Here is a 13,188-nt window from a genome sequence, read left to right as displayed (position 1 = left end):
TAACAGTTTTGCCAGGAAGCGCCCTGGGTCATCAGGTGATAGGCGCTTGTGTTATTTATTAATAATTATTTATTTAACAGAGTGGCCAGTAAGCGCCCCGGGTATTTAGGTGATAAGCGCTTGTGTTATTAATAATTATTTATTTAAAAGAGTGGCCAGTAAGCGCCCCGGGTATTTAGGTGATAAGCGCTTGTGTTATTAATAATTATTTATTTAAAAGAGTGGCCAGTAAGCGCCCCGGGTATTTAGGTGATAAGCGCTTGTGTTATTAATAATTATTTATTTAAAAGAGTGGCCAGTAAGCGCCCCGGGTCATCAGGTGATAGGCGCTTGTGTTATTTATTAATGATTGTTTATTTAAAAGAGTGGCCAGTAAGCGCCCCGGGTCATTAGGTGATAGGCGCTTGTGTTATTAATAATTATTTATTTAAAAGAGTGGCCAGTAGGCGCCCCGGGTTAATAGGTGATAGGCGCTTGTGTTATTAATAATTATTTATTTAAAAGAGTGGCCAGTAGGCGCCCCGGGTTAATAGGTGATAGGCGCTTGTGTTATTTATTAATAATTATTTATGTAAAAGAGTGGTTAGTAAGCGCCGTGGGTCATCAGGTGACAGGCGCTTGTGTTATTTACTAATAATAATTTATTCAACAGAGTTGCCAGTAAGCGCCCCGGGTCAAAAGGTGATAGGCGCTTGTGTTTTTAATAATTATTTATTCAACAGAGTGGCCAGTAAGCGCCCCGGGTCAAAAGGTGAAAGGCGCTGGTGTTATTAATAATTATTTATTTAAAAGAGTGGCCAGTAGGCGCCCTGGGTCAATAGGTGATAGGCGCTTGTGTTATTTATTAATAATTATTTATGTAAAAGAGTGGCCAGTAAGCGCCCCGGGTCATCAGGTGATGGATGCTTGTGTTATTGGACCTTATTTGAATCTCGCGCGTCACCTTTGGTACTAATTTTTTTTTGATCTAGTGATTTCCCACGTCAGAGAGGTTGGGTCCTAGAGAATTCCCAAATCTGGCCGGAACTATATCCCATCGCTGTGATAATGATATTATGATATGCACTGTGTGCATGCGCCGAGAGCGCCTAGTTATTTGCGGAAAATCTGTCAAGTAAATCCACTAGAAAAATTTCTGATAAAATTGTTCAGCCAAACCATCTTATGAGCTGGTGGTTCGTACAGTAGAATATCATTTTTTTTTTTAATGAAGTTAACATAGCTAGGTCCAAGAATTCGCAAATCAATTCATAAACTTACACGTAAGTATATCCGAGTACAATTATTTAGTCCAAATGCCAGCTGGTTTTCGCTTTGAAAACCTGTAGTTACGTTTACAAAATACAGCTGAAAATGAAAGGATTTGGATGTTTGTAATAGTAAATTGAAACATTGAGCGTTAACTTTTTTTTTTTTTTTTGGAGCTGCTTTTGAGTATCAGTGAGCATGTCATGCGTTATTCAATGAAGTATTTGTTTTTAGTTTTCAGAAATATAATAATATTCATGAGCAAGTAGTGAATAAACATTTTTTACTAGATGAAACTGTGTTTGTTATTCAATACCTCGTACTTTTATTTTTCTTTTCGACCAATCATAAATTTTTTAAATTTATTTTCATAATAAATTTGTATCACCTACAGTTAAGATAATTACTGATAGTAATTGAAACTATATTCAATGACGAGTAAAAATACAAGCAATAAAAGCATCTACAGCCTGATGATGGATACAAATCACCAAATGATATCAGACTTTTACGTAAACAAAAACTATACTAATAGCGTGGGGTGAGTCATTTGCGAGACTTTAAATTATTTTTTGGAGTAATGTACGTTAAAAATATTTAAAAGAAAAAAATGGAAAAAATCACGAAGCGATTATTTTTTTGTAAGTAAAATATAAAATAAAAATGGTCGTTACAACATAATAATCGACAACCATTATTTTTTTACGACGATAAATGATAAAATGATCAACAAATATTTCTCACACACTCTCTCTCACTCACACACACACACACACCACTTTTACTCCCACCGACTTTTCCTGGCACTTTTTCGATCCTGTTTCTCAGATTGTACTGCGTTGGAGTTTTCTTGGGTCGATTGGCTGTTTGAAGGTGTTGAAGAAGTTGGCAGAGTGCTTGGCGGAGGCGGAGGTGGTGGCATAATCACAGATAAAGGTGTAATCGTTTGCTCCCAGGTGTGATCCGACGAAGCGCGAAACTACAAAATGAATGCTTGCTAGTACGAATGGTTACAAAGAGACTGTTGGAGTGAAAATGAACATTACCTGTGTATTGTACTGACTCCTGAAAGCAGCTTTCATTGCCGCAAGTCGGTCGCTGCATGGCCCTGCTTTCTCCAACGTTTTGACTACTTGGCTAATATCTTTGGATCCTTGAGAGGTTGACGATGATTCCGAGCTCTGCTCAGATTGCGTGCTTTTGCCTCGAAAACCAAAACCTGCACCACCTACGGTCACTTGCTTACCCTTTCCGCTTTTGAATCTCGACTTTTTAAACCAATTACTTTGCAGAGCCAAGTCCATCAAATTTTTTGGTACTTGCTGGTTTGCTCCTTCGAGATTTCTCACGAGATGACCGGCAAATTCCTTGTCCCTTTCGTTAACGAGCGTATATGCCGTACCTTTTTCCCCAGCTCGACCAGTTCGGCCGATTCTGTGCGTGTGAGTGTCTATGTCCCGGGCTACGTCGTAGTTTACAACCGTTCTTACGTGAGGAATATCCAAACCTCGAGCTGCACAGATGATTACGATGATGATAACAATGATTTTCAATTGGAAAAATACAAGCGATTAAACGTACCTGCGACATCCGTAGCAACTAATATGTCAACTTGTTTCTTTTTAAAAGCAGTTATAACTTTATTTCGTTCAATTTGGTCAATGTCTCCGTGAAGCAACATAACGTCGTGTTCTTTCAACTTTAAGTTGTTTGCTAATTCTTCGGCGTTCAACTAAAAAATTTTTTTCCATTATACGCTAAAATTTGTCGATTTGATGATAATCATCAAGCCTTACCTTTTTAGTGACAAATATTAGCAAACTGCCATTACTTAAAAATTGGACTAAATTTTGATTAAGCCAATTCCATTTACCAATGGGATCATTATTAAATACTACCACGTGCTGCGTTACATCTGTATTCGCTTCGCCAACATCACCTTGAACGATCCTTATTGGATCAGTCAACACGTCTCTGGCAAGTTTTTCGATTCTTTTCTTAAAAGTAGCGCTAAAGAGCAACGTTTGCCTGTCAGGCCTAACGTGATTACATATGGACCTCACTTGTGGCTCTAATGGTTAAAAATTCGATGATATCAATGTATCCATGATTTTACAAGTGACTCTTTGATACTTACCAAAACCCATGTCAAACATTCTATCGGCTTCGTCGAGAACCAAAAATGTAACTCGTTCTAAATTGGTGGCTTTCATTTTGACCAAGTCAATTAGTCTACCTGGAGTGGCCACAACGATTTCCGCTCCATCCTCCAAAGCCTTGCTCTGTTCCCACTTGCTGCCACCTCCATAGCAACAACAAACCCTAATATTGTACACTTTACCAAATTTTTTTGCCTCTTGATATATCTGGATGGGAGAAAAAAAAACCAATTGTAAAACATCACTTGGTTTCAAAGGACAAAAAATTATCACCTGTTGCGACAATTCTCTGGTTGGTGCTAGAACGAGTCCTATGGGTCCATCACCATCAGCCAATTCTTTTTGATCCATTATGTGAATTAACATGGGCCATACGAATGCGGCCGTTTTACCACTACCTGTTTTAGCAATGCCAATCAAGTCTCGGCCACTCATTGCCACAGGGATTGCTTGTGCCTGAATCGGAGTGGGTTGAGTGTACTCGTATTTTCGTATGCCCTTGATTAAATGCTCATCAAACCCAAAATGTCCAAAACTTGATACGGGATGAGGCGGAGCTGGCCCTGTCACTTTGATGCCCAATGCTTTTCTCAAATCATCAATTTGCTGTTTATCGAGATTCGCAATGTCTTGGTGCACATTGTAAAAATTCTTTTCAAATGGCTCATAAGGAATGACACTGTGATCTATTGGAGGTAAGGGATCAATTTCTTTTTTTTTAAGCGGAGCCATAGGATTCCCATCCTCGTCGTATTCAATTTCTTGATCAGAGTCATCTGCATGGAGCCCTGCATTTGGATTTTCTTCCATATATCTAGTGATCAATCAAGATGATGATGATGATGATGTACAAAATAATGTGCAACAATTATAAGTATTGTATTACCTGTAATAACTTTCTTCATCATCCTCGACATCAATGTCTGCTCTAACACCTCTACTTTTATCATCCTTATTTTCGTTTTGATTTCTTTCAACTTGAGCGTTTATTCCAGCCATGAATGCATCCAATGGATCCTCTTCGCTGTCACTGTCATCATGGCTTTCAAGTTTCTTTTTTGCTGGCTCTTGGTACGAAGGTGAGCCTGGCGCTGGAATGTATTCCAGTTTCGACGAATCATCATCATCATCATCAAAGTACCTATCGAGTTGATATATATTTTAAAAATGCATCACATGGAATTTTTCATTTAATTGTGAACCAAATAACCCAACTCGTCTTCAGTTTTACTGCGTTTCTTTGGTGCTCCACAGCTGGCTGACAGGGCAGTTTCAGTGATGGAATTCATCGTGTGATAACCTTGCTTGCTAAAACCCGAGTTTTGTGGTGGAGGAGGTATAGCAGCTCCAGCACGCTTACGACTACTGGGCATTTGAAAGCCCGTAAACCCAAATCCTTTAGACTTTTTGGCATGGTTACTTTGGCGGTAACTCATGGTTATAGTTATATCCTTACTTGAATACTATAGCTGATATCAATATTTCTGGAAAAAGAAAGACGTTTTTGATAAACACGTAATAACACAACTTGAAAATGTACTAGGAGAAAAAGTCATACAACTACTTTAATAATAATAAATCAAAATTACAAAAGTAACAATTTGAACTGAATTTGATAGGTTAACCAAGCTGAATCGAATTCAAATACTCACAAATAACATTAGTAAAGACTGCAGAGTAAAAGTATGATTACCAAATTCAAATTTACTGCTCCAGACAGTATTTATTTTACAAAAATGACATCTCCAATTTGCACAAATATGAGAATATACTACATTAACTTGACCGAGGTGTTTTTTGATTACCCTACGAGCGTCGTCTGCTAATGACAATTAACTGTATGAGGCTCTTTTACCGTCAAGCTTGAATCAGATGGCGCCAGGGCACGTCGCGGCTGTCATGGCCGTCTCACTCACACAACATTACTTTTCAGTATTGTATGTACATAGGAAATTAAAGTGTAGTGGTAAAGCGCAATATTTGAAATTTTGAAATGAATAAGGAAGACAAGAAAGAATATAATGGGAGCTTAAAAGTTTCAGAATTGAAAAAGCTTTTAAAAGGGAAAGGAGCAAGAGTCAGTGAAAGAAAAGCAGAACTCGTGGACAGGTAAGCCATGACTTGGGAGCGGCAAAAATGTTGGTCTCCCAATTGCTTCGAGCCACTTTTTTTTTATCACACTATCTGAAGGAAATTTAAATTTCACTTTCTTATCGCAGGATATTACACTGCACTTCATTTTTCCTACTATCTTTAAACGTAAATGCAAACAAAAATTGTCTGCAAACAACAGCAATCATTTACAAAGGTTATGTCTTCTGCTTTGCTCATTACACAGATAGGCTCACGAACGCAATACACAACTGTAAATTTGACGGTGTGTAAGTATGACAGCCGCGACGTGCCCTGGCGCCATCTGATTCAAGCTTGACGGTAAAAGAGCCTCATAACTGGACAACTGGAGTTGCGGAGTTGAAGGTGACTGACCAGTCCGTAACGTGACCATGACCATAGGTATGTTCGGGGACCGAGATTGGGCGCACGCCGTCAACCCGCGCTCGCCTGCACTCGCCCGAACTCAACCGCTATTTCGCGCTATCTTTATTATTTACGGAGATACGGCTATTTTAAGTTTTCGCCAAATTTTAAAACCAAAATCCCGAATTTTCAAAGTTTTCACGGGTTTGGGTCTATTTGCTATGATGTTCTAGACTGCCAGGACACTTAATTACTACAATTTCATAATTTTTTGTGTACTTGCTAAGGCCTAATTTCAAAAAAAAAAAAAATTTTTTTAAAATTTTGATAATTCCGAATTAAGGCTTATTTCGCGCTATCATAATTATTTACAGAGATACAGCCATTTTAAGTTTTGGCGAACTGTTAAAACCAAAATTTCAGATTTTCAGAGTTTTCACGGGTTCAGGTCTATTTGCTATACTGTTCTAGACTGCCTGTAAGCCTAATTAATACAATTTTATCATTGTTTGTGTGGCTGCAAAGGCCAAATTTCAAAAAAAAAAAAAAAAAAATTTATTTTAATTTTGATGATTCCAAATGAAGGCTTATTTTGTGCTATCTTCATTATTTACGGAGATACGGCCATTTTAAGTTTTGGCCAACTTTTAAAACCAAAATTCCAGATTTTTAGAGTTTTCATTGGTTTGGGTCTATTTTCTATGTTGTTCTAGACTGCCTGTACGCCCAATTACTACAAAATTATCATTTTTCGTGTGGTTGAAGAGGCCGAATTTAAAAAAAAAAAAATTTTTTTAATTTTGATGATTCTAAATTAAGGCCTATTTTGCGCTATCTTCATTATTTACAGAGATACGGCCATTTTAAGTTTTGGCCAACTTTCAAAACCAAAATCCCAGATTTTCAGAGTTTTCATTGGTTTGAGTCTATTCGCAATGTTGTTCTAGACTGCCTGTTCGCCCAATAACTACAATTCTAACATTTTTTGTGTGGTTAAAAAGGCCTTATTTCAAAAAAAAAAAAAATTTTTTTTTCTAATTTCGATGAATCCGAATTAGGGCTTATTTTGCTCTATCTCTATTATTTACGAAGATACAACCATTTAAAGTTTTAGCTAACTTTTGGAGATAAAATCCTGGATTTTCAAGGTTTTTACGGGTTCGGGTCTATTTTATATGATAATCTAGACTGCCTTGACGCTTAATCACTACAATTTTATTATTTTTTGTGTAGTTGCAGAGGCCTTATTTCAAAAAAAAAAAATTGTTTATTTTCAATTCCGATGATTCAAAATTAAGGCTTATTTTGCTCTATCTCCATTATTTACGGAGATACGACCATTTAAAGTTTTAGCTAACTTTCAAAGATAAAATCCTGGATTTTTAGGATTTTTAACGGGTTCGTGTCTATTTGCTATAATTTTCTAGACTGCCTGGTCGATAAATTACAACGATTTTATTATTTTTTGTGTAGTTGCAAAGGCCTTATTTCATAAAAAAAAAAATTTTTTTTTTTAATTTCGATGATTCCGAATTAATGCTTATTTTGCTCTATCTCCATTATTTACGGAGATACGGCCATTTAAAGTTTTAGCTAACTTTTAAAGAAAAAATCCTGGATTTTTAGGGTTTTACGGGTTCAAGTCAATTTGCTCTAATATTCTAGACTGCCTGGACGATAAATTACTACGATTTTATTATTTTTTAAGTAATTGCAAAGGCCTAGTTTCAAAAAAAAAAAAAAATTTTTTTTTAATTTCGATGATTCCAAATTAAGGCTTATTTTGCTCTATCTCCATTATTTACGGAGATACGACCATTTAAAGTTTTAGCTAACTTTCAAAGATAAAATCCTGGATTTTTAGGATTTTCAATAGGTTCGGGTCTATTTGTTATAATGTTTTAGACTGCCTGGACGGTAATTTTTGCGATTTTATTATTTTTTGTGTAATTGCAATGGCCTAATTTGAAAAAAAAAAAAAAAATTTTTATTTTAATTTCGATGATTCCGAATTAGGGCTTATTTTGCTCTATCTCCAGTATTTACGGAGATACGGCCATTTAAAGTTTCAGCTAACTTTTAAAGATAAAATCCTAGATTTTCAAGGTTTTTGCGGGTTCGGGTCTATTTTATATAATAATCTAGACTGCCTGGACGCTTAATCACTACGATTTTATTATTTTTTGTGTAGTTGCAGAGGACTTATTTCAAAAAAAAAAAAAATTGTTTATTTTCAATTCCGATGATTTAAAATTAAGGCTTATTTTGCTCTATCTCCATTATTTACGGAGATACGGCCATTTAAAGTTTCAGCTAACTTTTAAAGATAAAATCCTGGATTTTTAGGGTTTTTACGGGTTCGGGTCAATTTTATATAATAATCTAGACTGCCTGGACGCTTAATCACTACGATTTTATTATTTTTTAAGTAATTGCAAAGGCCTAGTTTAAAAAAAAAAAAAAAATTTTTTTTTAATTTCGATGATTCCAAATTAAGGCTTATTTTGCTCTATCTCCATTATTTACGGAGATACGACCATTTAAAGTTTTAGCTAACTTTCAAAGATAAAATCCTGGATTTTTAGGATTTTCAATAGGTTCGGGTCTATTTGTTATAATTTTCTAGACTGCCTTGACGATAAATTACAACGATTTTATCATTTTTTGTGTAATTGCGTAGGCCTAGTTTCAAAAAAAAAAAAAAATTTTCAAATTTTGATGATTCCAAATTAAGGCCCTTTTTGCGCTATCTTCATTATTCATAGAGATACGGCCATTTGAAGTTTTGGCCAACATTAAAAACCAAAATCCCGGATTTTCAAAAATTTTACGGGCTTAGGTCTATTTGCTATGATGTTCTAGACTGCCTGTACGCCTAATTACTACAATTTTATTATTTTTTGTGTAGTTAAAAAGGCCGAATTTAAAAAAAAAAAAAATTTTTTTTAATTCTAATGATTTTAAATTAGGGCCTATTTTGCGCTATCTTCATTATTTACGGAGATACGGCCATTTTAAGTTTTGGCCAACTTTCAAAACCAAAATCCCAGATTTTCAGAGTTTTCATTGGTTTGAGTCTATTCGCTATGTTGTTCTAGACTGCCAAGACGCCTAATTTCTACAATTTTATCGTTTTTTGTGTTGTTGCAAAGGCCTAATTTCAAAAAAAAAAAAAAAAATTCTTTTGAATATTGATGATTCCAAATAAGGGCTTATTTTGCTCTATCTCCATTATTTACGAAGATACGGCCATTTAAAGTTTTAGCTGACTTTTGGAGATAAAATCCTGGATTTTCAAGGTTTTTACGGGTTCGGGTCTATTTGATATGATGATCTAGACTGCCTAGACGCTCAATAACTACAATTTAATTATTTTTTGTGTAGTTGCAAAGGCCTTATTTCAAAAAAAAAAAAAATTTTTTTTCTAATTTCGATGATTCCAAATTAAGGCTTATTTTGCTCTATCTCCATTATTTATGGAGATACGGCCATTTAGAGTTTTAGCTAACTTTTGGAGATAAAATCCTGGATTTTTAGGATTTTTAACGGGTTCGTGTCTATTTATTATGATGTTTTAGACTGCCTGGACGGTAAATTTTTGCGATATTATTATTTTTTGTGTAATTGCAAAGGCCTTATTTAAAAAAAAAAAAAATGTTTTTTTTTAATTCCGATGATTCCGAATTAAGGCTTATTTTGCTCTATCTCTATTATTTATGGAGATACGGCCATTTGAAGTTTTAGCTAACTTTTGGAGATGAAATCCTGGATTTTCAAGGTTTTTACGGGTTCGTGTCTATTTATTATGATGTTTTAGACTGCCTGGACGGTAAATTTTTGCGATATTATTATTTTTTGTGTAATTGCAAAGGCCTTATTTAAAAAAAAAAAAAATGTTTTTTTTTAATTCCGATGATTCCGAATTAAGGCTTATTTTGCTCTATCTCTATTATTTACGGAGATACGGCCATTTAAAGTTTTAGCTAACTTTCAAAGATAAAATCCTGGATTTTTAGGATTTTCAACGGGTTCGGGTCTATTTGTTATGATGTTTTAGACTGCCTGGACGGTAAATTTTTGCGATTTTATTATTTTTTGTGTAATTGCAATGGCCTAATTTCAAAAAAAAAAAAAAAAATTTTTTTTTTAATTTTGATGATTTCGAATTAGGGCTTATTTTGCTCTATCTCCAGTATTCACAGAGATACGGCCATTTGAAGTTTTGGCCAACATTAAAAACCAAAATCCCGGATTTTCAAAAATTTTACGGGCTTAGGTCTATTTGCTATGATGTTCTAGACTGCCTGTACGCCTAATTACTACAATTTTATTATTTTTTGTGTAATTAAAAAGGCCGAATTTAAAAAAAAAAAAAAAATTTTTTTTAATTTTAATGATTTTAAATTAGGGCCTATTTTGCGCTATCTTCATTATTTACGGAGATACGGCCATTTGAAGTTTTGGCTAACTTTCAAACCAAAATCCCAGATTTTCAGAGTTTTCATTGGTTTGAGTCTATTCGCTATGTTGTTCTAGACTGCCAAGACGCCTAATTTCTACAATTTTATCGTTTTTTGTGTTGTTGCAAAGGCCTAATTTCAAAAAAAAAAAAAAAATTCTTTTGAATATTGATGATTCCAAATAAGGGCTTATTTTGCTCTATCTCCATTATTTACGGAGATACGGCCATTTGAAGTTTCAGCTAACTTTTAAAGATAAAATCCTGGATTTTCAAGGTTTTTACGGGTTCGGGTCTATTTTATATGATGATCTAGACTGCCTAGACGCTCAATAACTACAATTTAATTATTTTTTGTGTAGTTGCAAAGGCCTTATTTCAAAAAAAAAAAAAATTTTTTTTTTTAATTCCGATGATTCCGAATTAAGGCTTATTTTGCTCTATCTCCATTATTTATGGAGATACGGCCATTCGAAGTTTTAGCTAACTTTTGGAGATGAAATCCTGGATTTTCAAGGTTTTTACGGGTTCGGGTCTATTTTATATGATAATCTAGACTGCCTGGACCCCTAATTACTACAATTTTATTATTTTTTGTGTAGTTGCAGAGGCCTTATTTCATAAAAAAAAAAATTTTTTTTTTTAATTTCAAAGATTCCGAATTAAGGCTCATTTTGCTCTATCTCCAGTATTTACGGAGATACGGCCATTTAAAGTTTTAGCTAACTTTCAAAGATAAAATCCTGGATTTTTAGGATATTCAACGGGTTCGGGTCTATTTGTTATGATGTTTTAGACTGCCTGGACGGTAAATTTTTGCGATTTTATTATTTTTTAAGTAATTGCAAAGGCCTAGTTTCAAAAAAAAAAAAAAATTTTTTTTTAATTTCGATGATTCCGAATTAGGGCTTATTTTGCTCTATCTCCATTATTTACGGAGATACGACCATTTAAAGTTTTAGCTAACTTTCAAAGATAAAATCCTGGATTTTTAGGATTTTTAACGGGTTCGGGTCTATTTGATATGATGATCTAGACTGCCTGGACGGTAAATTTTTGCGATATTATTATTTTTTGTGTAATTGCAATGGCCTAATTTCAAAAAAAAAAAAAAATTTTTTTTTTAATTCGATGATTCCGAATTAGGGCTTATTTTGCTCTATCTCTAGTATTTACGAAGATACGGCTTTTTAAAGTTTCAGCTAACTTTCAAAGATAAAATCCTGGATTTTTAGGGTTTTTACGGAATCGGGTCTATTTAATATGATGATCTAGACTGCCTGGACGCTCAATAACTACAATTTTATTATTTTTTGTGTAGTTGCAAAGGCCTTATTTCAAAAAAAAAAAAATTTTTTTTTTTAATTCCGATGATTCCGAATTAAGGCTTATTTTGCTCTATCTCCATTATTTATGGAGATACGGCCATTTGAAGTTTTAGCTAACTTTTGGAGATGAAATCCTGGATTTTCAAGGTTTTTACGGGTTCGGGTCTATTTTATATGATAATCTAGACTGCCTGGACTCCTAATTACTACAATTTTATTATTTTTTGTGTAGTTGCAGAGGCCTTATTCCATAAAAAAAAAAATTTTTTTTTTTTAATTTCAAAGATTCCGAATTAAGGCTCATTTTGCTCTATCTCCAGTATTTACGGAGATACGGCCATTTAAAGTTTTAGCTAACTTTTAAAGATAAAATCCTGGATTTTTAGGATATTCAACGGGTTCGGGTCTATTTGTTATGATGTTTTAGACTGCCTGGACGGTAAATTTTTGCGATTTTATTATTTTTTGTGTAATCGCAATGGCCTAATTTCAAAAAAAAAAAAAAAATTTTTTTTCAATTTCGATGATTCCGAATTAGGGCTTATTTTGCTCTATCTCTATTATTTACGAAGATACAACCATTTAAAGTTTTAGCTAACTTTTGGAGATAAAATCCTGGATTTTCAAGGTTTTTACGGGTTCGGGTCTATTTTATATGATAATCTAGACTGCCTTGACGCTTAATCACTACAATTTTATTATTTTTTGTGTAGTTGCAGAGGCCTTATTTCAAAAAAAAAAAATTGTTTATTTTCAATTCCGATGATTCAAAATTAAGGCTTATTTTGCTCTATCTCCATTATTTACGGAGATACGACCATTTAAAGTTTTAGCTAACTTTCAAAGATTAAATCCTGGATTTTTAGGATTTTTAACGGGTTCGTGTCTATTTGCTATAATTTTCTAGACTGCCTGGTCGATAAATTACAACGATTTTATTATTTTTTGTGTAGTTGCAAAGGCCTTATTTCATAAAAAAAAAAATTTTTTTTTTTAATTTCGATGATTCCGAATTAATGCTCATTTTGCTCTATCTCCATTATTTACGGAGATACGGCCATTTAAAGTTTTAGCTAACTTTTAAAGAAAAAATCCTGGATTTTTAGGGTTTTACGGGTTCAAGTCAATTTGCTCTAATATTCTAGACTGCCTGGACGATAAATTACTACGATTTTATTATTTTTTAAGTAATTGCAAAGGCCTAGTTTCAAAAAAAAAAAAAAATTTTTTTTTAATTTCGATGATTCCAAATTAAGGCTTATTTTGCTCTATCTCCATTATTTACGGAGATACGACCATTTAAAGTTTTAGCTAACTTTCAAAGATAAAATCCTGGATTTTTAGGATTTTCAATAGGTTCGGGTCTATTTGTTATGATGTTTTAGACTGCCTGGACGGTAATATTTGCGATTTTATTATTTTTTGTGTAATTGCAATGGCCTATTTTGAAAAAAAAAAAACAAATTTTTATTTTAATTTCGATGATTCCGAATTAGGGCTTATTTTGCTCTATCTC

At 33.8% G+C, this 13,188-nt stretch overlaps 1 protein-coding gene across 2 annotated transcripts; it reads right to left on the bottom strand.

Annotated features, from left to right (window-relative positions):
- Window positions 1–1,215: 1,215 nt before the first annotated feature.
- Window positions 1,216–5,196, bottom strand: LOC106643098 (ATP-dependent RNA helicase DDX42). 2 transcript variants are annotated; one of them, XM_014358092.2, is made up of 9 exons: window positions 5,101–5,196; window positions 4,623–4,891; window positions 4,294–4,548; window positions 3,681–4,221; window positions 3,386–3,614; window positions 3,045–3,319; window positions 2,830–2,980; window positions 2,295–2,761; window positions 1,216–2,227 (listed from the first exon to the last, which is right to left on the bottom strand). In XM_014358092.2, exons 2-9 carry the CDS (start codon window positions 4,841–4,843, stop codon window positions 2,030–2,032), a joined length of 2,337 nt encoding a protein of 778 aa, XP_014213578.2. In that variant the 5' UTR covers window positions 4,844–4,891; window positions 5,101–5,196; the 3' UTR covers window positions 1,216–2,029. The 2 variants fall into 2 exon arrangements, with proteins under 2 accessions (XP_014213578.2, XP_089447977.1); XM_089591851.1 differs by having other exon boundaries at window positions 5,060–5,119.
- Between the last annotated feature and the right edge of the window lie 7,992 nt (window positions 5,197–13,188).

The sequence above is a fragment of the Copidosoma floridanum genome, unplaced genomic scaffold (assembly GCF_036245765.1).
Source record: "Copidosoma floridanum isolate Cflo_tuat_1 unplaced genomic scaffold, Cflo_Japanese_pri ptg000001l, whole genome shotgun sequence".
NCBI classification, from domain to species: domain Eukaryota; kingdom Metazoa; phylum Arthropoda; class Insecta; order Hymenoptera; family Encyrtidae; genus Copidosoma; species Copidosoma floridanum.
This window is presented reverse-complemented; position numbering and strand designations above follow the sequence as displayed.